The 26,045-nt window shown below is 45.2% G+C and overlaps 1 protein-coding gene across 3 annotated transcripts in view; it reads right to left on the reverse strand.

Annotated features, from left to right (window-relative positions):
* Window positions 1–3,928: 3,928 nt before the first annotated feature.
* The window catches only part of PARP8 (poly(ADP-ribose) polymerase family member 8), a 138,110-nt gene continuing 115,993 nt past the window's right edge, over window positions 3,929–26,045 (reverse strand). For 2 of the 3 annotated variants that reach the window (XM_090276124.1, XM_090276127.1), the window contains exons 18-27: window positions 25,741–25,806; window positions 22,955–23,022; window positions 21,212–21,260; window positions 19,417–19,529; window positions 19,094–19,166; window positions 17,889–17,958; window positions 15,449–15,522; window positions 14,276–14,345; window positions 13,383–13,467; window positions 3,929–4,295 (exon numbers count right to left, since the gene is read on the reverse strand). In XM_090276124.1, the coding sequence (XP_090132250.1) occupies window positions 4,193–4,295; window positions 13,383–13,467; window positions 14,276–14,345; window positions 15,449–15,522; window positions 17,889–17,958; window positions 19,094–19,166; window positions 19,417–19,529; window positions 21,212–21,260; window positions 22,955–23,022; window positions 25,741–25,806 (771 nt within the window). In that variant the 3' untranslated portion in view covers window positions 3,929–4,192. The remainder of the gene's footprint in view (window positions 4,296–13,382; window positions 13,468–14,275; window positions 14,346–15,448; window positions 15,523–17,888; window positions 17,959–19,093; window positions 19,167–19,416; window positions 19,530–21,211; window positions 21,261–22,954; window positions 23,023–25,740; window positions 25,807–26,045) is intronic. The other variant, XM_090276125.1, reaches the window with a different exon arrangement.

The raw sequence follows: 26,045 nt of genomic DNA on the forward strand, positions 1-26,045 counted from the left end.
TTGTTAAATATTTATAATAACTCTAAGGCACCGAAGGCTAAATAGCAGGTTGCAAGTCTATTTTGTGCACAAAAGTCAAAATTGTTATTGTAAAGAAGGCTATATCGTTAAAAGAAACAGAGGCATACCTTAATGTTTACATAAAGGAGTGGCTGCATATTTTAAAATCTCAAATGATACATTAAGTATTGGGCAGACTGAAGAAATTATTTTTAGAACATTAAATTATGTTGACTATGGAAATAAGCACTATTTTTTACTGACTTGCTGGTAAATGTGTAATGTAATCTATTCTTCCACACAGCTTTTTCACACTCATGGGTATGTTTTGTCTAAAAACTACTTGAAATTCTTTTGACCTACAAAAACTTATCCTAATATATCATAGTGTACACAAAATCCCCAAGAAAAATTAACTGGGTAATAATGTACATCAAATTTATATAATCTGACAAAAATTAGCAGGCATTCGATGCCAAAAATGCTTGAATATTCAGTCTGCCATTTTGGCACGGGAGTTGGGGGGGTACTTTAATCCTTTCACTGTTCGGGGTGGGCCATTGTTTGTGGGTTTAGGTGAAGGGACAGAAAACTGGCCCGTGTAGAAGACCAATCTTAAAGGGAACTAATTATTTTCCAACTTTGCAACTTGAAATGCTTTCATGTAACTCATCGGGTGTTAAGTAGGTCATTCATCACCAGTGACTGAAATATCCATGTCACCGTCTTGGCAAGAGGTAACTGACATCTACATCCTGCACAGTCTTGACTACTGAATATCTGATGATTTCTATTTGTAAAACTACATTTCTTTCTTATGTCGGAAACCCAGTTTTCCATAACAGCTCATCACTTGTTTTGAGGTAGTGTTATAATGAAGAATTCAGCAAGACAATAGAATAACATCATGATATTATTAAAATGTGCTTCATGTGCTCCATGAAATCCATACATTGAGACAGCAGATGGTCCGAGGTCGGGTGGCCTGTCAGACATATTAAATTACTACCTGATAATGTCATCCAGACTTTAACAAGGATAATGAATTTTGCTTAAAGCTTTCTGAAACTCCATACTCTAATCAAGTTGTGGTATTATGATAAAGTATTGCTGAAATTCTTTCAATGATAATAAAGATCTATAGACTTGCGCATTAAAGGTTCCCTTTCTTTTGGCAAAGGGGACAGTAATTGAGGATTTCTTTGCTGAATGCCTGCATTTTTCAATGAGAAATATTCAGAGCACTGACAACAGTTTGGGTTGGTTTCTTATAAGTCATAGTATTTGATAGTAAGCTTAAGGGCTTACCATCTTATGTTTAAATTTTATAGTCTTATATGCAAATTTTAAATTCAGAAAACACCTTCAAGTCCAGCACTTGACTGATATTTGCTGAGCAACAAAAAGTCATTTCAACACAATGCAATCTAAGGCACCGCTAAAGTACCTTAATACTTATTAAGTCTAATATTGCTTTTTCTCTTTTTGACTGTTTTAATACATGGACAATAAGTAGGACAAATTATTCATAATAAAATGTTCACAAAATCAGTAAGGCCAGAAAAAAAGTACATCTAATGAAGTATGGTTCTTCCCCTCCTTCAAGAATGAAAATAAATGATTGCCTTTGCTCAGTGGGTTAATATTAAGTAGGAATGGCTACACAATTAATATAACTGTTACAAAACAGCAGTGAACAGACTTCAAATAATTATATAAATACAACAGAATATCACATGCTTGGAATCATCAAATAGGTCAATAGGTGATATCTTAATGTGGTGACTGAATCAAGGCATGGTAATAATAATATTTAAACTTCCACATTTTAAGGACATGTTTGGATTTTGGAAGCAAGGTATTCATTTACTAATGTTTATTAAAATTAGGTTCTTTAGACATAAAGGTAAGCATCAGTATACTATAGTATTCCCAGTATCAAAATTTCAATTAATAGTCTGGCTCTCCTTAGAATACTTGCTTACATAGGATCTGACAGTTTTTCGAAACAAACTTAAAATCTGTCATTCTGCATTACAATGGCATTCCATTAATTTTCACTAGAAGACACCTCATTTTATTATCATAAAAGGTGTCTATTGTCTATATTATTAGGCATTAAAACCACCACCTATTTTTCTCGCTCTGAGAGGTGTGTCTACTTTCATTGTTAAATTGCCAGTTTTCCTCCCCTCCCCTCCCCCAGTCTCCGTGAGTCACAGAAGTTTCCCTTGCAGGTCAGATGGGAACACTACACTCCTTACAGATCACTGTTTCATCAGCCCTCAACGGATCAGGTCAGTCGTTTTAAAATTATCCCTGGAGGCACTGGAGAGTTTTTGGAGGAACCTCAGTGGTCCTAGCAACCAAACAGACGGGGATCTAGGACCTCGCTTTCCAAATCCTGCCCTTACATAGTCCATTTATGTCATATATAAAATGTCCCATGAAATTAATTTGAAAAAATAACTTCGTTGCTTAAAAATGTTTTTAAAACAGAGTCAAAGGGACTTGGGAGACCTAAGCGAGTAGTCCTCTTGCCCTACCCTAAAGCCTTCCGCTGTCTGGTCACAGGACACTATAAGATACTGTCGCTTGGCCCTATACTGCCAACATTATCCCTCAGGCTCACTTGGGGTTCAGAGGTACAAGTCAAAACAGATCAATGTTTTAAGTGGATCGCATCACAATGATTAATATCCCAACCATTTCAAGTCTCTTTTTGCAGAAATCAATTATTTACAATGTAAGAAAACAATTAGTAAAGGCTTCCTAAATGGAAACCCTTAATAATGTGCATGACCTTGGTTCTCCTCTTTTATAGGCCAAAGGGAATTATAACATTATACTTGCAAATGACTATGTATTTTTATTTTTCCTTTGTCAAGTAAATTAAAATGAGATATGAGCCTTGATTCAGGGTTTGAATCAAATGGCAGACACGAAAATTAAGCTGCCCTCCCGGGTGGCCCTATTCCAACAGTGTCACGTGGGGAAGTTAAACACTGCCAGTTACAAACTGCCATGACGAAGAAAGGAAACAGAAATGACGCTGATGGGCACATGATTCTTGAAAGCAGAAGGATGGCGCTGGTGTTATTGTTTTCTATAAACTTATTTTGTGTTCTTTTAATATAAAAGAAACTTCAAAGTTTGTCTTCTCAATATGAAAAAAATAAGCAGAGGTATTAGATGAAAAAATATAAAAATGCTGGTGTGGTCTAAATAAATTTTTAAAATGTTCCACTGTAGGAAATAAAAAAATACATCCTGTTTGTTTAAATTCTGAGGCCTTCCTTTTAAACATGTGATCACTCGAATATAGATGTAGTCCACCAGGGGCATCTATTTTCCCAAATTACAACTTTTGGATAACATTATGAAAGCGTTGAGTTTTACTGAAGAAAACATTCTTCAAACAAATAGAAAGGCTGTTTGCAAATATTTTCGGTGAATGAATAGTAATGGTAAATTTGGCTCATATCTTGTGTGATGTCCAGATTTACTGCTTATTGAGTATTACTTTTCATTGAATGAAAACGGAATAGTGGAGCTGCGCCATCTGTTGTCAAAACACATATGTGCACAAAGACACATATGTGCACAATCACATGTTTTGATGCATGATTCTACAGATAGGTGTACTGCAAACTTTTGGGCAAAGCATTGCATCTAAGACTAATTGTTTCCATATAAGGAAAAATAACAGGAGATTAAGAAACATCCCTCCTCCAAACATCTGAATGTTCATACCACTAAGTATATGTAGCACACCAGAAAGTGCAAACATTTTACTTATTGCAAAGTAGCTTATAGGTTTAGGTATCATTATAAAACGTTCTCAGTTCTATGTTGGTAACCTAAAGGGTCGGTATATAATACCAGATTTCCAGTTAGAGAGTTTAATATAAAAATATCAGCACAAAACTGTTTTTTCAATCTGTTTATTATGTGAGCAGCCCAAACTTCAGGTTAGTGCTGCCGTGATTTTATCCCATAACCTACAATCGGTAAACTGTATACCGTCTTAGGTATTCCATGAGCTACTTAGAAATACTAAGAAAAAAATCAGTATTCAAAGGATTAATTTTGTTTATAATAACAATAAATTATTTTAACATCTTCTTCAGTTCAAATTCCAGCTTTGAACGCGAGGAAGGCTTTCGTATCATGTTAATTACATGGCGGTCCTTTAACCAGTAGCAGTTTGGTTACCGATCACGCGGAGGATCTCTCTGTGAATGCCTCCTTCCTGTGTGTTAATACTGGCATCTCCCACTTGGCCGTCTTCATAGCTAAAGCACAGAACGGAAACAGACGACATTAGAAAAGTTGAAACACTCAAAAAATTCAAAACGCGTTTCAAACAGCTTGGAAATGTTATTGTTTGATACCTAAAACGCAGCCCTAGGTCATCAAGGGCAAAAGCCAGTTATTTCTCTGTTGTGTGTAACGTGTTTGCATCGCACGACACAGACAAGCTGACTTCACCGGACACCCCGTTATTCTCTGCCACGCCCTGACTGGCCCCTTCCATCCGTGTTAACTTTGTGGCCCCACAAAGCACGACCCGAGTTGCAGGACGCGCCCCGGCAGACGCTTCACACGAAGCAGCGGTGGAAGAACACACCCACTTCTGCGTCACACTCCTGCGTGGGCCCTCACCCACCCCTGCTCCCATCACTGACTCATTTCTGATCGATTTCACTCTGAGCAAGCACTGCCCTTCCTGCCACCCAGCCTGTGCCACGCCCGCATCTAATTACTACTCTGTTGTGATCAGCGAGGCTTTTTTTCTTCTTTCTCTGCACTGCTTGTTTCATTTTGGTCTGATGGTAGCGCCATCTTATTCACGCTGATCCCTCACCTAAGAATGCACGCGTGCCAAGATTCCCTCAGCAAGAGACGGGGAGAGGGAACGCTGAAGGGCAGCCGTCTCGAAGTCCTTTAGAAAGGAATAGTTATATTCTAGATGATAATTCCTTGAAGAAGCTTGCTGGGCAACAGACGTTTCCCAAGGATGAATTCCCCAACTTCCGCGATAACATTCAGGGTAGAACAAGGGGTGAATCACTGTCACTTCGTGAAAATGCCTTGCAGACGGAAGCTTTGAGAGACGCGGAAGCGCTTCGCAACAGGCAACCCGGGCTGGGAGCACCGCCTCGAAGACGCCTGTGCGCTGTCTGTCTTCCCCTGACCGCGGCTCGGTTCTCCCAAAACAGCACCGCGCAGGGGACGAAGCAGTGACGCCAGCCATAGGGCCCAGGGCCTGACATAACTGCGCTGAAACCCAAGGGATGGCTGTGGGGGTCAAGTTCAAACTGACCCGAGGTGGCCTGTCAATGCCGTTCTTACCCTACACACGTACACATACAAATACATGTGAGACCCTCGGCGGGGAAACACCGCCACACGGGAAAGAACGGCATGTGCGGGACACGGCCCATGATAAGTGTTTCCTCGGAAGATTGAGCAGTAAACTTCCTGCTGAGAACGGGAGAATGCACAAAGCAAAATGCTTTAGAATTGTCCAAGTCTAATCAGGTGCTTTGTGGCAAGATATGTAAAGATGTATTTGATGGGGAAAGAAAATAGCTCACCCTGGTGTTTGAAGAAATCCTGGCTACCCACTGGCCGGAGGGCAAAGCAAGCCATCCCTAAGTCTGAGCCCAGGCCGGCCAGCGCCTCTAGGATTTCATCATGGGAAACCGAAGAGTGTGACAGAAAGAGAACAGAACAGACACAAACAAGACCCCTGTCCTCTGAGAGAAGGGGGCAGAGCGGAAGATCTGGGAACTGTTTGCGGTATTGATGCGTTCCCAATTTTCTGCATGTCTAGCTCTGCGGCACTTTTGGTGCCGTCAACACACCAACTGTGTCCTCTGTACTTTGGATGCAACGTTGACAAAGATACGCTTGGCCTAGTGATAGCCGGCCTACACGCTACCGTCTGCGCTCCTTTCGCTTTCCAGACGGCCTTTGAGTAAGCACCCCTTGTTCACTGCAGCGTTATTTACAGTCGCCAAGATATGGAAGCTGCCCAGGTGTCCATCAGTAGCTGAGTGGCTAAAACAGCTGTGGGATGTTTACACAGTGGAACACTACTTAGCTATAGAAAAAGAAGAAAACTGGACCTTTGCAACAGCATGGGTGGACCCGGAGAACATCATGCGAAGGGAAATAAGCCAGGCAGAGGAAGACAGATGCCAGCAGGGTCTCACTCATACATGGGATCTAATGAACACACTGAATTAAGAAGCAAAACAGACTCATAAATGGAGAGCAGGATAACATCTTTGGGGAAAGTTAGAGGGTGAAGGGATCGAGCAAAAAGGAAAAGAGACTCCTGAACACGGACAAACGGTGATGGGAAAAATAAAAAGGAGATTTGCGGTCACGCAGAACTCCTCACTTTTTCTGCCATCCACTGAAATCGTTCATCTAACCCCACTCACTACTCTCCTGACAGGCACGGACCACGGTCCCCATGGTCTCCTAGTTGATGGGTTCGGGAGATCTTGCCTCCTATAAAACCTCTAGTCCACAGCATGGTATTCGTATTTTTAATTTTATTTTTCAAATCTTGGCAATTGTAAATAAAGCTGCCATGAACATAGAGGAGCCTATATTCTTTTGAATTAATGTTTCAGGTTTCTTTGGATAAATTCCCAGAAGTGGAACTGCCGGGTCATAGGGCCGTTCCCTTTTTCATTTGCTGAGGTGACCCCGTACTGTTCTCCACAGTGGCTGCACCAGTCTGCATTCCCAGCAGCAGGGCACCAGGGTTCCCCTTTTACAGTTTACATTCACTATGACTTTGTATTCGTTTCAGGTGTGTAACACAGCAGTTAGACAATCAAATCCTCTACAAAGTGTTTCCCATGGTATTCCCAGCATCCACCTGGCCCCCTACAGGGTGATTACAAATATTACTGACTGCATTCTCTGCGCTGGATGTCACATCGCCATAGGCGCAGAGGGGGAGGACAGAGCAGAGAGCAGGAGTGAAATTGAGATGGAAAGTATTAAGAAAAACGCACATTTTCCCATCGTGTACGAAGCCTGCCAGGAAGCACAACAGCTGCAGGCTGGGGATAAAGCTGGCCGAAAGCATTCGGGTATCTGACACTATAAAGCAGATGCAATAATAAAGGAAAAGCAACCGCCCTGTGACCTGGCCAAGTGGCAGAGCGCAGACAGGCAGGGCGCAGTGGCATGGGGGCACGGGCTACAATCCAGCAAATACAGCTCTGTGTAGACATCTGTCAGCTCTGTGGACAAGCACTAGGTCATCAGGGAGAAGTTCCTTCAAGTCCAGAAAGCCACAAATTAAAAAAGTAAAAAGAACAAGATGCCAGTAGGAAAATGACACACTTGATTGGGGTTTTATGAAGAAAGAAACAATGAAACCATTTAAAAGGAGAGGAAAATAACTGATGTTCCCAGGAGTATAAAAAAATTACTAAAACTTTAATTAAAAATAAACTAATTTGCTTACAGAGCTGTAAGAAAGAAAATAAGACGATGGAATTTAGCCATCGGGAACTCTCTTGAGGATGGGAAGAAATTTCATGGAGGAAGCTTGTGAACGGTTTGACAACCTTTATTCTCCAAACTGGGACCGCAGCTTGGTGGCAGTTCCAAGACTGGCATGGATAAGTGTGTTTTCTGTCTCCTTCCATTTGGAACCCGGAAATGACAGCCATTGCCCACCAGCCATAGAGAGTTTGCTGAGAAGCTAATGATACCCAGCACCTGCCCGAAGGTCCTGGGACGAAGCTGATGTGACATCCAGTCTCATCCCTGGGTTAGAACACTTGGTCTCTTGCCATCGCTGTCATCCAGCAGAGTTACGAAAATAACTGTCGGACGAGGCAGCCTGGGAGGTACAGAGCAGGGTGAGCCAAGTTCGGAGTAAGGACAGATGTCACGTCTGACCGGGGTGTCAGGAAAGGCCCGTGGAGACCACCATGGGGTGCAGATGCAGGAGACTGGCTGCCGGCGAGCTGGCGAGAAGGCCGGTCGTTTGGATTGACCGGCAGGAAAGACACAAGAGCGGGAAAAGCAACTCCAAGCTCCTGGAAAGTCATTTCATCCAATCCGTGGTTTGTGCGGGCAGCTGAAGGCAGGCACGTGGCACCACGTAGCAGGAGGCCGTGTTTGTTTGTACGCGTTAAAAACATCCAGGCTGTTTGGGCAAGGAATAATCAAAAGTCTGCTTTTGGAAGATCAATGTGGTATAAATAGCATGACCTTAAAACTTTTTATTTTTTTATTTTATTTTATTTATTTATTTATTTATTTATTTTTAATTTTTTTTTATTTATTTTTATTTTATTTTATTTTTTTATTTTATTTTTATTTTTTTTATTTATTTTTATTTTATTTTTATTTTTTTTATTTATTTTTATTTTATTTTATTTATTTATTTATTTTTTATTTTTTTTAATTTTTTAATTTTTTTAATTTTTTTAATTTTTTTTTTTTTTTAAATTAAAGACATGTTGCACCAAGTCTTAAGACAAAGGACACTGGACATTAAGAAAGAGGTCCACGCCTTAAAATTTTATCTGCATAGAAACGTAGGCTACAGGCCAAACAAAAGAGCCGCAGTCAACTCTAAGTAGAGAGACTGCGGGCGGGTTCCTTTCCCTGCTTACCTCTGACGCCAGTTTCCGTCCGTTTAACGGGCGTCAGGACGGTCCTAACGGGAATGTGGAATAAGCCCGGCACTGCACAAAGCAGACCAGGGGCAAGGAAGCAATCAGAAGCAGAGCGAGTTACGAGGGTTTTGGGGGGATCCTCCAGGGGGAAGAATGACAGATCCGTGGAAGCAGCGGTACTGACAGGAGAAAGCTGGAGAGAGAAACCGGGGAGCTGATGCCCACGCTGAGCAAGGAGAAGGAAAGGAGAAGAAGTGCAACTCTGGTTTCAAGGGTCCGATGAGCACCACCCCGGCCCAAACTGGGGACGGAGAGCCGTCGGCTGGGGCACTGAGCAGCCACGGGTCCCGCGTGCACACGCCGCGTGTCAGGTGGCGGCAGGCTTGCAGAGGGGACACACTCGGCAAGCAGGAACGATGTGGGCATCTCCTTCGGTCCCTCTCTGCCCAGCACTGCGCCGGGTACACAAACACCGACCGGACCTCGAGGAGCGCGCGGGTCGGGAAGGAGACCATACGTGTGAGAGAGAGAATAATCCCCCGATAAAACCACGCCCAGGGCAGCCCGCAGCAGCACCAGGGGGTCCGGGGAAGCTGCTGGGAGCGGCAGCGGTCCGGAGCGCTGGGCATTAGAGAGGAAGCGTGAGGGGACAGAGGGGACAGGAGAACCCAGTGTCGCGGACCAGCAGCCCAAGCGCCGAGGGCAGGCTGCAAAGCTGTCCCTGCAGGGTGACAGCAGTGGGCCCTGAGGCTGGGGGCTGAAGCCCCCCTGACCCCCCGGACCTCCCAGAGCAGCGGTGCTGGAGGAGGAGCAAGGGGGCAGGAGGGGTGCCGGGCCCCCTTTGTAAAGGACCCTGGGCTTCATCTCCCGCGCAGGAAGCAGCCCTTACGGACTCTGCAGCAGGCAGTGATGTGGCAGTTTAGATCTGGGAACGAGATCTAGGTAGCAGACAGAGAAATTGGATTTATCAGAGGCCAGGGACAAAGCAAGGCTCCCCGAGCCTACCGGCGCGATGTCACACAGCTCCACGGAGCCGTGACAGAGGCTCTGTCATCTGACTGCGAAGAAGCTGTCTCCTCACTGTGCTCCCAGTCCAGTGCTGTTCATCTTCGGGAAACACAGTGCTCATCTTACTGAATGGCCATCACACGGGTCTCACGTCCTAGAAGGTTCTCGTATCTGCCTCTTTAGATGTATTCCAGACTCTGACTTTAAATAAAAATCACATTTAACCCATGATATTTTCCTTTTCGGCCTTTGCCTCGGTTCATTCATTAACACGTGCTGAACAGGCAGGTGCGTGTCGGCCCCACGCAGGTGCAGCGGGGCCCGCGGGGGTGTCAGCCTCTCAGGAGCCCCGCGGCGAGTTAAGATGCCGTTTAAAAGGAAGCGCTGTGCTGAGCTGCAGAACCCCAGGAAGAGCGATTCCTTGTGACTGGGAGCTTCGGGGGAGGGGTGGCCTTTGTGCCAGCCCCCCTGGGTGACCCAGGAAGTCCTGCGACTGATCCGCTTGCCTCAAGAACCTGAGTCGCTCCGACCCTCGCCTGCAGAAGGTGTTTGATTTGGCCTTCCGGTTCTTAAATGTCTGAACATCTTGATAGGTTCTGAGAACTCGAAGGGGGTAGATAAAGCTTAAATTCAGTGCCTATGCAAAGTCCGGAAGTAATTCATTGGCAGATCTGTCTGCTCTACATCAAAGAACAACTAGAGCATGAGACACACAGGCTGCAAGATACCAGCTCTAGCGCTTCTTCCGCTTTCCTCGGAGCCGCACAGCTGAAGGGGGGCTCACCATGGCGGCGGCGGGGGACCCACGGCCCCAGACGCACCTGCTCGGTTTCTTGCCAAAGCATCCATTACCGTCTCTTGCTTCTTATTAGTTAAGCCTGCTTATGAAAAGTACCAAGAGTGGGGTTCTTCTCTGGCCCTGGATGTCCCATGCACCGGGAAATACACACTTCTGTTGCATGTGAGCAGGGCCCAGCATGCGTGTCTGGGTTTCACCTCCCCTGTTGAAGCCCTGCTCTTGGCCCCGGTTGAAAAGATGCCTTATTTTTGTATGCTGACCTTAATGTCTTTGTACACATGTCTCGGGTCAGTGATGGAATGAAGCAACTCCAAGAACTGCTAGAAATTCTCGAAATTGGCAAGGATCTGCTCATCCCATCTGAATTACTACATTTCTGCCTGAAGCATTTATATGTGATGACCTTTATTCATTTTGGAATTTTCCAATAAGATTTTTTTTTTTTTAAACTTCTCATTCTTCTTTTTTCCCTCTGAGGTGTATCTTCCTTTAAATTTTACTTTCAATTTTTCTGATATGGTAGTCTGTTCCCTAAAATCACCCCGCCCCCATTTTTCTCTCCTTTTGTTATTATTTACTTGTTAGATAGAGTAAGATTAGACTATCGAATGACTATTTTATTATTTCCGTCACTCTAAAAATCTGATTAGCATGGAAGTTATTTTACTTTTTAGTATTTTTCCTTACTAACAGATAAAAAGGAAGGCACATTAATTTATATACTAATCAGGCCAAACATCTAACATGAGATTACATAATGTTTTTTTAAAAAAAGAAAAATGTAGGAACAGAAATTGACTTTCTTTCTGAAATGGGAAGTTGGTGATAAGTCACTTCTTTGTCATCCATTTATTTTTCACCAAGATGTTCCTACTCCCCAGGGAGGCACGTCACTGGAATTCTGCAATATCATTTTATAAAAAAAGAAACAGATCGCTGCAATTAGAATGTACATTAATGAGTGGATGGATTCTCCTTTTGACGTGTTTTGAATCTTATCAATTTCTGTTAATTAGTCCCTTCTCTCCTGAGGACGCAGAGAAAAAGGACGAAAGCTCGTTTGCATTTATGGAAAAATGAAAATCATTATCTTAATAGAATTCCTTTCTTTGTATCATTTGGCAAGTATTGGATTATACTGGAAGTATTTTCTTCTCTTTTTTTCAGATGACCTTTCCTTAATTTTTTTCTTATGAAATAATCTCTCTATCCAGTAAACACACACATATATGCACCCCACTCGATACCCCTACAGATTTATTTTACATATAATTTATGTAAAATTTCAATAAATCAATGCTTAAATGCTTCTTGCCTACTTAAATATCTGAAGCTTTGTTTGTTTTTTTAGCCAATAAACTTGAGTTTTAGCAAGATGCTGGAAGGAACAGATTTACTGACCAATGGCAGGCTAAGGCGAGGGCCTGGACTCTGTCAATGTGCCCCCTCAGCCCCTGGCTCCTAGGGCCTGACCAAGGCAGAGACACCGGCTGTGGGCGCGGCCAAGGCCCCCTCGTTCCAGCCCCACCAGGGCTCCTCGGCGGCCTCTGCCCCTCGGCTGAAGGCCACGGCTCCTTTCAAAGCTGCTGGACTAGCGAGGCCTCTCCTGCAGGTTCTGATGACCGCTTCCTGTCCTTGTCCTTTCCCAAGTAGGGACGCAAAACAGCTCTGGTCCTGCCAGACCCAGGTGACCCCACCGGGCCTCTGGTTCCCCCTACCCACACCTTTGTTAAGTAATCCCCGTGTGGGCGACAGGGGTGAGGACACTTTTCACGGGCCGTCGGTTCCCTGCGGGAAGCCGGGCTGACAACGGACTGTCCCACTGTGTCTGCTGATGGTGGCTCACTGCACCTACTGACGAAGCCTGAGAAGTTCCGCGACGTGCTGATGTCTCCTTAGTGACAGCTGCTGAGCCTGCACACAGGCTGTCTACTCACAAGCGGGGCTCCTTCCATTACCCCCACTGCTGCCGCGCCGCTAACAAAGGAATCTACAGACATGTATATGTCTCATAATATGCAACTGATGTATCACTATGTCTCCTATGCACACAGGATACACGCATACATAACATGTAAAGCTGCATCACGAGAAACTCACAGCTGTCATACCACCCAGAAGAAAGCCAGGCAGCTCCTAATGTCCACACGGTGAGCAGTCTGTCAGTAAGCTAATGGAAGAAACACTGCGGGACGCGGTGCTGCGGCTACATGACCCCTCGGAGCCAGCGTGACGCACAGTCACTCAGAGGCGGCTGACAAAAAGCAAGCCATTGCTCTTCCCCGCTTCCTTTTGGAAAACCACCTCTCAGTACAGAAGAGACAGGCCCAACTCTTCCCTGAGGTCCTCTCTGGGACCGACTGTGGATGAGGGAGAAACAGGCCCGAGCAAAGCGCTGGGAGTCACGGGAGGCTGGGGACAGTCAGGCCACCCCCGTGATTTATGTAGGGAGGAAAATAATGCTTCCATATCGTAATGCATTCTTATGAGAGAGCCGTGTCGAAAAGTATCTGCGGTAAGCCCTATGTTGCCAACCGACAGTATACAGTAAATTGGCTTTTTATGGTGACAAGACCTTCTCATAATTGTTTTCATTCCATGTTCCAGTATCTGTAAATACAACAGCTGACTCTATTCATATATACCTACATATTACACATATACACATACATACATGCCCACATACATCCACAGATTGTCAGAGACAATATTTTTCTTTGGTTCTCCTACATTAACAGCATTTAAACATCGCTGTTTCTACAGCTGATTAAAATAAAACAAATACACTAAGCTGATGAGAAACGACACATCTGTTACATACTGGCCGCACAAGTGACAAAACAGAAGCGTAGTCACCGCTGCCTCACTTACGGAGAAGCCAGCGGCACAGAGGCGGGAGCCTTAACACTTACACAAAGAAAAACCGGGTGCAGACGTGGTCGGTATTTGGGACGACCCAGATCTCTCCGTGTTTGTGCAGGTCGGGGGAGGTGATCACTGAAAACCGAAGACAAAATTAAAGAATGGTTTTACTCTCACGGGCGACATTCCTTCTCTTAGAAACCACAAAAGCAAAAGGACATTTGAAAGTAACATATGAAAAATGCTGAAGCTTATCAACTAGCAGGAAACATAAATAAAAACCATGAGATGCCATTCGACCCGACCACCATGGGCTGGAAGTCACGCAGTGCCCGCCCTACAGAACCATCAGGTGTCAAAAACGTCCAAGACTGTTACCAGTGGCGACCAAAACTCCCAACACAAGAATGAAACTTTAGCCGAAGTCAGATTTTTCTTTTTGCCAAATACAGATGTTAAAGCAAGAACAAAGAAAAGTATAGGAACTTGCAAATTGCCTATATTAATTTTTCAGTCCCAAGTTCAGAGTCGAAAAATAATTTCAATATAGGGACAGAAAGACGTAGGGGGTTCTCTTCTCAGTACTTGCTTCATCTTTAAAATTTTTCATCATATCACCCATTCAAAAACCACCCAAAGGAGGAAGCTGGCATATTAACAAAAGAGACAAGCAATGCTGGATCAGAAAGGCAACCTTGCCGCTCTGAAATATCTGCCGGGAAGGCCACACAGCTCTGTCTGCACTACTGCCAGCTCTGCTCTCCGGTCTCCCCCCACTCCATGACCTCTGTTGTCCCCGTTTTCCACGTGCGCCCTGAGAGACGGCCGTGAGGCACAACGCTTTCACTATTCTAGCAGGAGCCTCCTGCACATACATTCAAATTCTTCGGCACCGATAAGACAGAGAGGCAATGAAACGAGGTTTGCAAAAACGACCACGTACCTTCACATAAGGCTATGCACTTTAGGTTGCGGCTCTGTAGGAACTGTGACTGCTGTCCTTTCTTCTGTGACTACGTGCCAAAAGAATTAAAGGAGGAGAGTGAACACGGGGCAGCCCCGAAATTGATCATTATTTAAAAATAACCGGTACTAGACAGTTCCCATTTTTTTTAAAGGCCTATTGATGCTAGCAGCAATGACCTTGAACCCTCCCCGAATGGCAAACGATATTTGCCGTATCACTGAATGCTGTACACCCTCATGACTGAGTCACTCGCAACGTGAGGGAACTAAAAAATGCAAGGGTACAGTTCTGCAGCCTCCCAGCACAGAATTGGAACTCAGACTCCTTTTTCCTGGAAGCCGTGACTCTTTACTATACTGGAAACAAAACTAAAGCAGCATCACCCTTTCAAACACGAAACTCCCAGTTACCCCAGACCAGCTAACTAGGCAACACCAACCCATTTTTCTAGCGTCACGAAGCCACAGAGGTTGCCAATAAGGCTCATGTGGAACACCGGGGGTTTTGGTTTTAGATATTACATCAGCTATCCTCCTTTTTACTGTTACTTGAAGTCACGCTATTCATCAGATGGATTTTCATTTGTCCAGAACGTTGGTTTTCTCTGAAACAAGGAATTGGGACTTGCCCTGCCCTCTGCCTGGAATGGCCTTTCGCCCCGAGAACTGCGTGGCAGAGGCGCTCCCTGCCTGCCGGCCTGCGTTCCGACAGAACCTTCTCAGCGCACCCTCTCCTGGCCACCTATTAGACCTCCCTTCCAGGCCTAGCTCCTATCCGTGGCATTCAACATCCCCTCCCCCCGATTTTCCTCTGGAACATTTACCACCATCTAGCGTTCTAGCTGCCTAAACACGCATGGGGTGTATTTCCCCACTCAGTGCCCCGGAGGCCCCCAGAGGATATATTTCTTTTTATGTATCATGGCAGCCTAATGCCCTGAAGAGCCTCCAGCATCACAGCAGGAGCTCAATAAACACTTGCTGACTATGTACTGAACAAAGGCATTTGGGTCATTACATTGGAGGGTGAGTTTTATTTCCTTAGGAGTAACGACCACGTAAGAGAATTCCACAGACTGGAGGGCCCAGCTGTGTCCTGGGACAGCCCCCGCTCGCACGTCACATGCAGTCCCTCAGGCTGCTGCCCCACCTGGGATGCGCTGCTGCTTTTGCTGCTGGAAGCCGGCTCGTCCTTGGCTGCCACCTTCTGCTTCTTGTTCATCCCTGAAAACATCAGCAGGACAATAACTGAGGATCAGGGCTGCAGGAGGCAGCTCAAGATGCAATCCATCTGCACTGCCGAGTGCCACTTCGGGCAGAGGTTGGATTGCACCCGCCCTTCACCCCGCGCCCCCCGACAGCGACCATGGCCTCTCAAAGGGGCGGTGGCTGCGTCGTCGGTATCTGGGGTACAGACTCAGTGGGTTTCAGAAGTCCTGGTGGAGGCCGAAACAATCCATTTGTGCTGCATTACACTGAAACAGGACTAGGATACTCTCTCGCATAAAGTTCCTATAATAAGAAAATTCTCAAAACTTGGTTTTAAAAGGCTTCCAGACCCGTTCTTTTATTCTTACCATCTGGTTCGTAGAAGGAGAAGATAAGGGGTGGGAAAGACGAACAATATACAAAATATTTATACTGTAACTTAACTGCAGGCATCGTTGATATACGTTCGATTCCATATGGAATCTACTACTTCTCCTAATAAACAGAAATTGTGTAAGTCCTTCTGTCTATGACGCTCGAAGTCGCGGCTTACTCCAGTGATGCCGTGTTCTATTGTGAAATGTTTCAGACAAAACAACTAAACTCCCTGTGCGTTTCAGACCTGGTAGATTTGTTAGTGAGCGTTTATGTGAAAACGTTCATCTACTGTTCTCCAGGGAAGAAGCGTGTTCACACCTTCTGGTTGCTGTTTCAGGAAGAGACGTCTTAGGGAGAACGGGTAAAGCCTGTCCCAAACCAGTGAGGCCCCACATCCCCCTGCAGCGGCTCTTACGCTGTCTTCTGGTCAAGGGCACGTCAGGAACTGGATGACAGCCACGGACCCTCTGCCCAGGCAGATGAGCATTCTCCCTGGGGTTACAGCCCCCTCCCCAGTCCTTTCCATGAACCTGTCTGAGAAGTCTATACACCAGGTTCAGACGCCGAAAATCCAAGCATCTGATGGTGTGTTTTCTTTATCTACACTGAGGATGTGTTTATTTAAAGTGGTTTTACATTAGTTTTTTATTGTGTTCTGTTTTAATAAGATTTAGAGGCAATTTATACTGATTTGAACGGTTTCCTCCTTTGCACCAGGACCTTCCATTCCCCACGCTTCTCGTTCTTCCTCATGCCGTTTGCTTTCAGTGTATCCTGGCATATGGCACTTCCGAGGATCACTGCAACGGTACTCCCCAATCCGTGTGCTTTCCTACGATGTGACTGCCACCCTTTCGTCAGGAGACGGGTTCTACCCCCCCGACCTTGAATACAGAAGGGCCTGTGGCTGCCACGGCCGAGAGTGCCGGCAGGAGGTGACGCCCCGTGCCTTCTGAGGCGGGGTCCGCAAAGGCACATGGGCTGCACCCCGGGCTTCTAGGACATGCACGCTGCAGAAGGGACGGGCGACTCACTGAGAAGCCATTCGCTGTGATGGAAAGAGCATGCACCAGGGCAACGGGATCAGACAGGTTGGCCCGGTCAATGAGCACCTGGTTAGGAGACCCTCTAAGCATCCTTTTCATGTGGAGGCCTCTCTTAAAGTGCTTCACGTGATCAGGTACACACACACACACACACACACGCGCGCGTGCGCGAAACCAGCTACACACGCAAGTCCACGGCTGTGAAAGCACTTACAGGTCTAACAGGAAACATCGAGTTGTAAAAAAGGATGAAAACATTCCCTTTGTTACGAATTACTTTATCCTTGAACAGAGGGAATTATTATTCTAAAAGATCATACCGATCATTGTAAAATATTCCAAAAAATTTAAAAATACAAAGGAGAAATCATCTGAAATCCCTCTCTCTGAGGGTAATAACTGCTAACGATGTGGTGATCATTCTTCCCAGTCTGAATTTACCACGCCCCTCAGCACATGCTTTCCATCGATTCTAAAATGATTTTTTTTCACACACAACGTCATCAAATATTAACAAGAAGTTGCCAATAAGTAGGATGATGGTCAGCGTGTTTTTCTAATTCTAAAATTTCCATATTGTTTAAAACTCCTATATGGGATACATAATAATCCAAAGATAGTAAGTTGGCATGATACAGAATTATATTCAGTGACAGTGAAGTAATATGTATGAATACTTTTCAGCATTTACCTGTGGACAGAATATATAGAGAAAACTGCTGAAACAACATTAAAATTGATTCTGAAATTGACCACACAAATATACCTTCTTGGACACTAAGGGGATTGTTATAAATACATCTTGAAATGTGAGCTTTGTTTTGCTTCTGACATTTATCAAAACATTTAATGCAAACATGTCAAATAAGCTTCAGTCACTGGACCAAAAATTACGCCTGCCATATAAAGAAATAAAAACGTAATACACTTGGGGTTAGAAATGAAACCCAAGCTCACCTGAGTAACCAAATGATATGCTTGACATTGGACTTAGGTAGATTCCACTCCCGTACATCGCTCCGTGGAGCTAAAATGGGAAGAGGCGGGAGACAGGGCATCAGTCAACGGTTTCCAACGTTAATATTTCATAGAAGAAGGCAATCAATCTCACGGTGAAGCAGTAATGGTTAGAAAGTGATAAAGATTTTCTTGCAAGGTCTAATTTGAAAATAGCAGTACTGACATCCTTGTCCTGAACATGCAGAGTCAGTTGATATATGAAAAATGATAGAGAAAAAGTTCCTTTCCACCCAGCAGCAACAAAGAGTCACTCATTATAAAGTACAGTAGTAGGTTTTTGTGTTAGTGAGTCTAAAATCCCAAAAATAAAACGGGCCAAAATGTAAGCCACATGCTAGTATATCAGTGAAGGGTCCCCCCACATCTGCATTACATAACGTGGTCTCTAAATCCTTCAGGTCACTGAGTTTCATTAACTAGATCTCTTCCCTGGTCTGAGAAGTGACTCAGAACAACTAGAATTCTCTGAGTCTATGTTCTAGGGCCCTTCTACCTTCTTTGGTGTGAACTGAAGTTCTGAACAGGTACAGTGAGTTGAGCCATTGTCATCAGCGTGTGAGACCCAGCACAGTGGCTTCCCTGTATCGTCAGAGGGAACATGGCCACATCACAGCGGGGGAGCGGACTGGGCACTGGGTGGGAAGGGCACACACGCAGAGGCCGGCCCCGTGCTGTGCTGAGACTCCAGGTGCTGCCCCAGAGGCTGAAGGGCAGGTACCGGGAGGCCCGTGGGTGTCCCGCCTCCACGTCCCTATAGTTAACCCCACCTTTCCCCCCCTTCAAGTACCCCCCCTGCAGCGGTGCCCAAAAGTGTATGTTCTGGGAGCGGATGGAATGCTGGCAGGGTTTCACATTCTGCACGACCATTTTTTCTGCTTCAGTCCAGAGGGCTCTTACCCTAGTGGCACAGGCAAGTCAGCCCTTTCTTTGCCCCCCTGCACTGTGCGTAGGTCAGTTCTGCTTCGGTTCCTTCGTGAGAACTGATCCTTCATGAAAACTACGTATCCTAGTTATTTTTAATAACGGCTTACTAAAAACGCAAATAGTTTCTCTTTTACAAGGACACACCACCAGGCATGCTTCCAGGACTCCGGGTCTCAGAGCAAGGAGGGCCCTGCGGGGCAAGCACTCGGCGACCCTACCTGCAGCCGCGTGTTGGAGGCCACCACCAGGCCGTTCCTCAGGATGGAGTGCCAGTTCTCAATGTGCGAGCCGCTGGGGCACGAGCGGAGGGAAAAAGCAGAGCCAGAGGTCAGCACCCTTTTAACCCGCCATAACACGTAATCATAAAACAAACGTAAGTCGCGGCGCCTTCAGGAAGTTCTGCGTTTCCAGGTCAAAGTATCCCGTGGCTGGCTGTTCAGGGTCAGTTACAGCCCGTGACTAAAAGGGAAGCCCCCCCCCCCCCCACGTGTCTGAAGGCTGAGGGGGGCAGGGACCCCCCCCGGCACGGAGGCGCACTCACTGAAAGGCGAAGGTACTTCCGAAGAGTTTCTTAGCAGCTCTGAAATTGGCTTCTTTGGCTGGTGGGCTGCTGAGAAGCAGGAACTGATGCGGCGTGTGCATGAACTTCAGCTGCTGCCATCGAAAACAATGACAAACGCGAAAATGGTCACCTTGACATATAATCCGGCTGCTGGCAATTTCAGGTTGCACGAGTTTAAGAACTGCCTAGCTTCAAACCATAATCAGTTTAGGATGATCACACTAATGACACCCTTCATTTGAAAGAAAATAAACAACCCGGTATAACTGACAGATCATGGAACTGCTGATACGAAGGATAATTCTTTCGGCAAATCGAAGATAAATAGGAGACTAACAATCCAAAGTCATTTATATTTAGCTTTGGAATAAACTATGTAATCACATTCAAGATCTGCCTTCCTAATTAATTTCTTCTTAAAGAGTTTTATTATTGAATTTCCTAAGTATACAGTAGCTGTTCAACTGGGAAAACAGTCTGAGAGTCTGCGAAGCAAAAAAGTTAGTCCAAGGCGTTTAAATTGCACAATCATCATCATCATGCTGTATTTCCATATACTGGATTGGCCAGAAAGTTCATCTGGTTTTTTCTGTATGACGACTGTGATAGTGCTTAGTTGTCTTTAACTTCATTCGAAACAATTTTGTTAGATTGTATTGTGACAGCTGTCATAATAGCATGCATTTAAAAAATACTTATCAAAATAAGTGAATTTTTGTGCAGCCATTTTAATACCGAAGATGGAAGAAAATACACAATTTTGGTGTATTATGCTTTATTATTTCAAGAAAGCTAAAAAGACAACTGAAAAGCAAAAAAAAAAAAAAAAAAAAAAAAAAAAACCCAGAAAAACAAAAACAAAAAGATTTGTTCAGTGTATGGAGGAAGGGCTGTGACTGACTGAATGTGTCAAAAGTGGTTTGCGGAGTGTCGTCTGGAGATTTCTCGCTGGACGATGCTCCACGGTCGGTAGACCAGCTGAAGTTAATAGCAATCAAATCGAGACATTCACTGAGAACAATCAACATTCTAGCACGTGGGAGACAGCTGACCTTCTCACAATAGCCAAATCAATAAAGTTACCGGTGAAAATGAAAAATATGTCTTTTATGGACAAAACCACATGAACTTTTTGGTCAACCCAATATTTATAAAACTGGAAACTACATTCAAATATCATTTCCCACTTTGTTCACAGAGAGAAATGAACACAGAACCTTTGGGATCCGTTCCTTGACCAAGGTTTCTAACCGCTGCCCTGTTGCCTAGGAACATACTTATGTAAGGATACAGTCTAGGACTCTCCCAGGTGAGAGATTCAGGGAAGGGGGAGCTGAGGTTCAGACCCAGCTCTCAGGAGATGGTAGAAACTGAAATCAGAGCCCAGCCACTTTCTTGTTATTGTCTAAGAGCCTCGGGTTGATCAGGAGGCACTATCTTCTCCAACACAGAAAAGTGGAAGTGCGTCCCCACGAACCTGACAATGATAAAAGGCACATTCCTCTTCCCTGGTCCATCCCTAGATAATATGCTCTCTATCACCTTCGGAATAACCATCTCATTTTGACTCGGATCTATTTAAAAGGTCAGGGTAACAGCCTACATTTGACTGTGAAATCTTGGAAAAGCTTGAAGATGGTGTCGGTATGGCAATTTAAAACGGAAGAACTAGCCCTAACCTGAGAGGCCCCCACTAAATCATAGGGGTCCGTTCTTACAACTAACGAGCACCCCCGCCCCCCAACTTCCACGTGTTCGTGTGAAGAAGACTTACCCTGTTCACTGGCAGTTTCACGATATGGGACCTATTACTTGAAATGACCCTGCAATTGATTAAAATAATCCATCAGTCAAAAACATTTGCCAAATGTGACGTTTTATTCCTGAGTTGGCAAGGGATTGATACTTATTGTGACATAAACTAAGTTGAGGAAGAATTTCATTTAATTAATTATTTTCCTTTGCTTCCTGAAACAATTTAAAGAGCTTTATGTAACAATATCATACTTTAATCTGAGAAGTGACATTTTAATCTTATGTTCTTTAGAACTTAAGATAGTTTTTAATAATCATAATCTCAAAAATCAGTAAAATGAGCATTTCTGAATAGGCTGTCAAATAATCATCTAAACATCACAAAGATGAGAAGTTGATGCAGACAACTGCTTCTCTGCCTCCCCCCTCCCCATAACCTCATTAAAAATGAGTTTTTAATGAAGAAGTTTTTCTTAAAATATGAGAATCTTGCTGGGCTGATATATACAATGATTTATACACAAACTGTTATTCAATATATTTAGACACTGAAGTTGCAAAAATTAAATTCAGGTATCTGAAAGAATTGTTTCCTGGATACAAAATAATGCACAGGGAAAATAATAGAACATTTTGGTAGATTTTTTTTCCTTGAAAGAAGGATGATTGACAAGCCAAAGGAAAAACGTGTCCCACATGAAAAGTTAATAATCAGGATGACTTTAGGGGAAAAAGAGATGAGCTTCCTGAGAGCTGTGCCTTCATTTTGCATATGGCTTAATGTGAGAATTTTAAAAATTACAATGACAACTATGTTATTTTACGGAATTCAGAATGTTAATAATATTAACAACTTAAAAAGAAGCAAAATTCTAAACCTAATTTTTGTCCGTCTTATTAGACTAAATTAAATACGTATTTTAAAATTTTGACTAAGTGAAAGTAGTCAGAATCATGAGTTACCAGTCTTTCTTCTTTGCAAGTCTTTACATGATTTAAAGAAACTTCCTGGATCTAGCAATGAATAAATACCAACCTCCCATAATCTTTACATGTGTATGAAGGCATGATAATTGTGGTAAATTGCACAGTCTCAGTTTTCTGTGATTTCCAAGTGACATGCACCTAAAACCCTTAGGGGGATCGGGAGTAGATGCCATTGCTCTCATTTCAGAAAGGAGACACCAGAGAAACACCAGAGGGCACCTGACAGGAACAGCCTGGTGCAAGGTCAGCCTACGGCCGGCCGGCCCTAGTCTTAGCGGGGCGGCCTTCAGGGACCCGCCCTGGACGAATCTGGGCCCCTCGCGGGCCCGCTAGGAAACTCGGCCTCGCCTGCAGCACCGGACAGTGTATCAAGTCCATACTGTCCCCGGCCAGGGAGCCCAGTACCCAGAACAAACATTTCCGACAGATGATCAATAACAGTGAGTTTTATCACCGACTCCTCAGCTAACTGGAAAATGAAATAAACCAAAAACCGCTTCGCCAGGTAACCCAGCTAATGACGTTTTTAAAACGACGAGCTGCAACCCGGCCCGCCGCCTCCCCAGGCCGCGCACGGGGCAGCACTTTCCTCCCCGTGTGACGCACGAGCTGTGATGAAAGCGGGAGGCTTCGTGCCGCCGGGGCTGTAAAATCTCCGGGCCTCCAAGGCCTGCGGCGCCGTGGCCCTGCGGGTTCTGTAAGACAGGCTCCCCCCTTCCCAAGGCAGGCAGCGGGGAGCGACACTTTGCCCCGAGAGGGAACGAAAACTGCCTACCACTGCAGCAGGGGGTGCGCCAGCGGATCCTGCTTGTCCATCTGCTTCTTGATTTCCAGATACGGCGCCTGAAAGAGAGTCATCGCACTCCGTGACTTTGCTTAAAAATTCCCCTTTTCCTTTCCTTCCTTCCCTCCCTCCCTCCCTCCCTTCCTTCCTTCCTTTTCTTTTCTCTTTTTTTGGTCTTGTTGCAGAAGGAAAAGCAGACTGAACAGGCAGGTAGGCCTCCATCGGGTGGAGCTGGAAAATCTGTGGCCTGGACAGGCGGCAGCAGCCACTACCCCGTGACTCCCCTCCCCCAGAGGCAGCGCGTGCTCCGGCCCTTCTGCAGGCACGAAGGGCTGGTGTGAACATTCTACTGAGACACTCGAGTCTCGTTTCCACGGACCCGGGCGTGTCCCTCACGGTGACCGCAGGCCCCCTGCTGGGTCTGCACAGGGAAGCCCGAGGCTGTCAAAGCTGGAAAGGTTTGTTGTACCAGCTGACGCAGCCTGACTTTCCAGAATTCTCCGCTCACCCCTCCCACAATTTCCCTGACACCCGCCCCCTCGCTGCCCTATGTCCCTTCACCACGGTGCCCTTTGTTCCCCTTTTTCTTTAACAACCTCAGTCCCCCTGGCTCAGCTGGTCAGCACTCCTCCAGCTAAAACCTGTCTTGTCGCTTTCAGCAAGTGTTCCCGGCCCTTTCTCTTCGGTGATGACTCTTAACTTTTAACTAACATTAAAGCAAAACCTGTCACAGCTACGGCGCGGTCATACATGAACCACAGACTGAGGTGCAGCTCTTCACATGGAAAAAGTTGGACAGAACTGACCTAAGAGCCCTTCTCTTGAGAATACGAGTGGCATTTACCTTTTCCTAGAACAAAGGGCGATCTGTCTGTGACAATTCAGGTCTATCTCTAGGGCAGAACACTCTAGAAAATAGGGCAGTACAATGTGATGTTTATTTGGAAGGGTTTCACGAATCTGACGCAGTGAAACCGGAGAGCATCCGGGTGACATGCACGCGGAAAGGGTGCAGCTCTTAGTCACCACCTGGAGGTGAAGCAAGAGGCTTCAGGGATGAAGCGACTGGCCCAAGGTCACAGGACACACCATGATCGATGAGCAAGGGCTACAACGGGAGCCCCTAACCTCCTTGGTGGCACTCCGCGGTCCCCACTGCCTCTGCTGAAGGAGCTCACACGTGGCCCAGAATAAGGAACGCATCTCTCGCAGACAGCGGATCCGGGAGCCAGGGGCTGTAGCTATTTTTAATCCAAGAATGACCTGGTGTAGGGCAGAGCATAAATATCCCACACCGAAGTCTCTGGGGACTAAAAATGTTTACTTTACTTTGTGTCAAACATTGCATAGGTTCTTTTTTTCCCCCCCAAGTGGAAATGCATTTTAACTGCTTTCTTTTCCTTATACAAATCTGATAACAATCTGCAAAGATTCACAACACAAAAGGGCGCAGGCATGAAAAATGACGAGAAAGGATGTCGAAGAAGCCAGTAACGTGACTTGTGAATGAAAGGTTCTTGGTTACCAGCGCGGGCGCAGACCCTTGTGAATGAATGAATATTGGACGACGCGAATAAATAACCAGCAGCAGAACCGAGAGTCACCGTTGGTAACGTAACACCGTGTACCTTGGAAGCACATTTCCAGACAGAGTACAGATGATGGCGGGAAGCGGAAGCGGGGGCGGGGGCGGGGGCAGTGGGGCAAAAGCTCTGTCTCCTCCAGAGACAGGAGGAGAGTCTTCAGTTCCCTCCCCAGAGAGAGGAAATGACCCAGGCTAATGACTCTTATCAACCTGCAAGGGCCTCTGGGCAGAACAAGCCATGACACCACCTTCTACAAACGGAACCTATCATGTGCATTGCTGTCAATTTGAGATGATTCATTTCTATTTAAGTGATGAATGTTAGGCCCTGGCCAGGTAGCTCAGTTGGTTAGAGCATCATCCCAATATACTAAGGCTGCAAGTTCGATCCCCAGGCAGGGCACATACAAGAATCAAGCAAGTAATATATAAATAAGTGGAATAAGAATCGATGTTTGTTTCTCCCTCCCTCTCCCTCTAAAAATAAAATAATGAAATAAAATGAGGAATTTTAAACCTCTCCAAATCCTTGGCAGTGGCAAGGGCCCAATAATTCAAGAGCATGTGCTTTTCCAAATGCTGGACTATATATAGCAGAGTGATATGTCAGACGGTCGTAATGAATCCGAGTCTTCCTCATCAAACTTGCCCATCAAAGCCTCTCTCCTCGGGGTCAAAAATACACACTCATGCTCTCAGGGAGTCTGGTGTCTTCCCAAGTGCTTTTGAGATTCTGTATGATATCTAAAATATTTATGGACAGTTTAAACTTGACAAAATATCTGCTTGCAATTGAAGACTAAAACGATGTTTTAAAATTATTACCACTAATTAAAATGGACCATCTAGGAAGGCGGTACCAGATTTAAGCTTTGCCTTGAGAAGCCTCACACCCCTTCATGGACTGCAACTCTTGCTTGAACTTGAGAACAGACCATTACGATCGTGATTATGCTCTTAACCCCCTCCAAAGTCACAGGGGTAGCAGGCCAGTATGCGGATGTAAGTTAATTAAACATCTTAGGTCAGCTCCCCTTTCCTGTCTTTATGATTTTAATAACACTCGCGTATACAAGTCTGCACGTCACCGCATGGCCAGTACGCGCAGGCGTTTTCCCCCCTCCGACATTTTTTCAAATATGATTTTCCTTCAGCAAAACGGAAACGTCCAGACCACAGATGACATGCTTACCTGCGTCATCTCTCTAATAGAAGTTATGCTATCCAGGGCTTTCATGACTCGGTCATAATTCTTCTTCTGTACGGAGGAAAGAAACGGGATGTTGTGAGTCTGCACATGACTACAGAAACATTCTTTCTGTACATGTATTTTCCATTGGAAAGCAATGCCCGCGCTGTGCACACAGGGAGGACAACTTCAATGAGATGGTCAAGGACACAGGAGTCATAGGGAGGAAGGACAGGAAACAAGGCCGGTCCTGACAAAGCGCATCGAACCCTGTCCGGCCGAGGGCAGAAAACCGTACATAGGAAAAC

Source organism: Furipterus horrens, unplaced genomic scaffold (genome assembly GCF_987537825.1).
Source record: "Furipterus horrens unplaced genomic scaffold, mFurHor1.1.pri manual_scaffold_5, whole genome shotgun sequence".
Lineage (NCBI taxonomy): Eukaryota > Metazoa > Chordata > Mammalia > Chiroptera > Furipteridae > Furipterus > Furipterus horrens.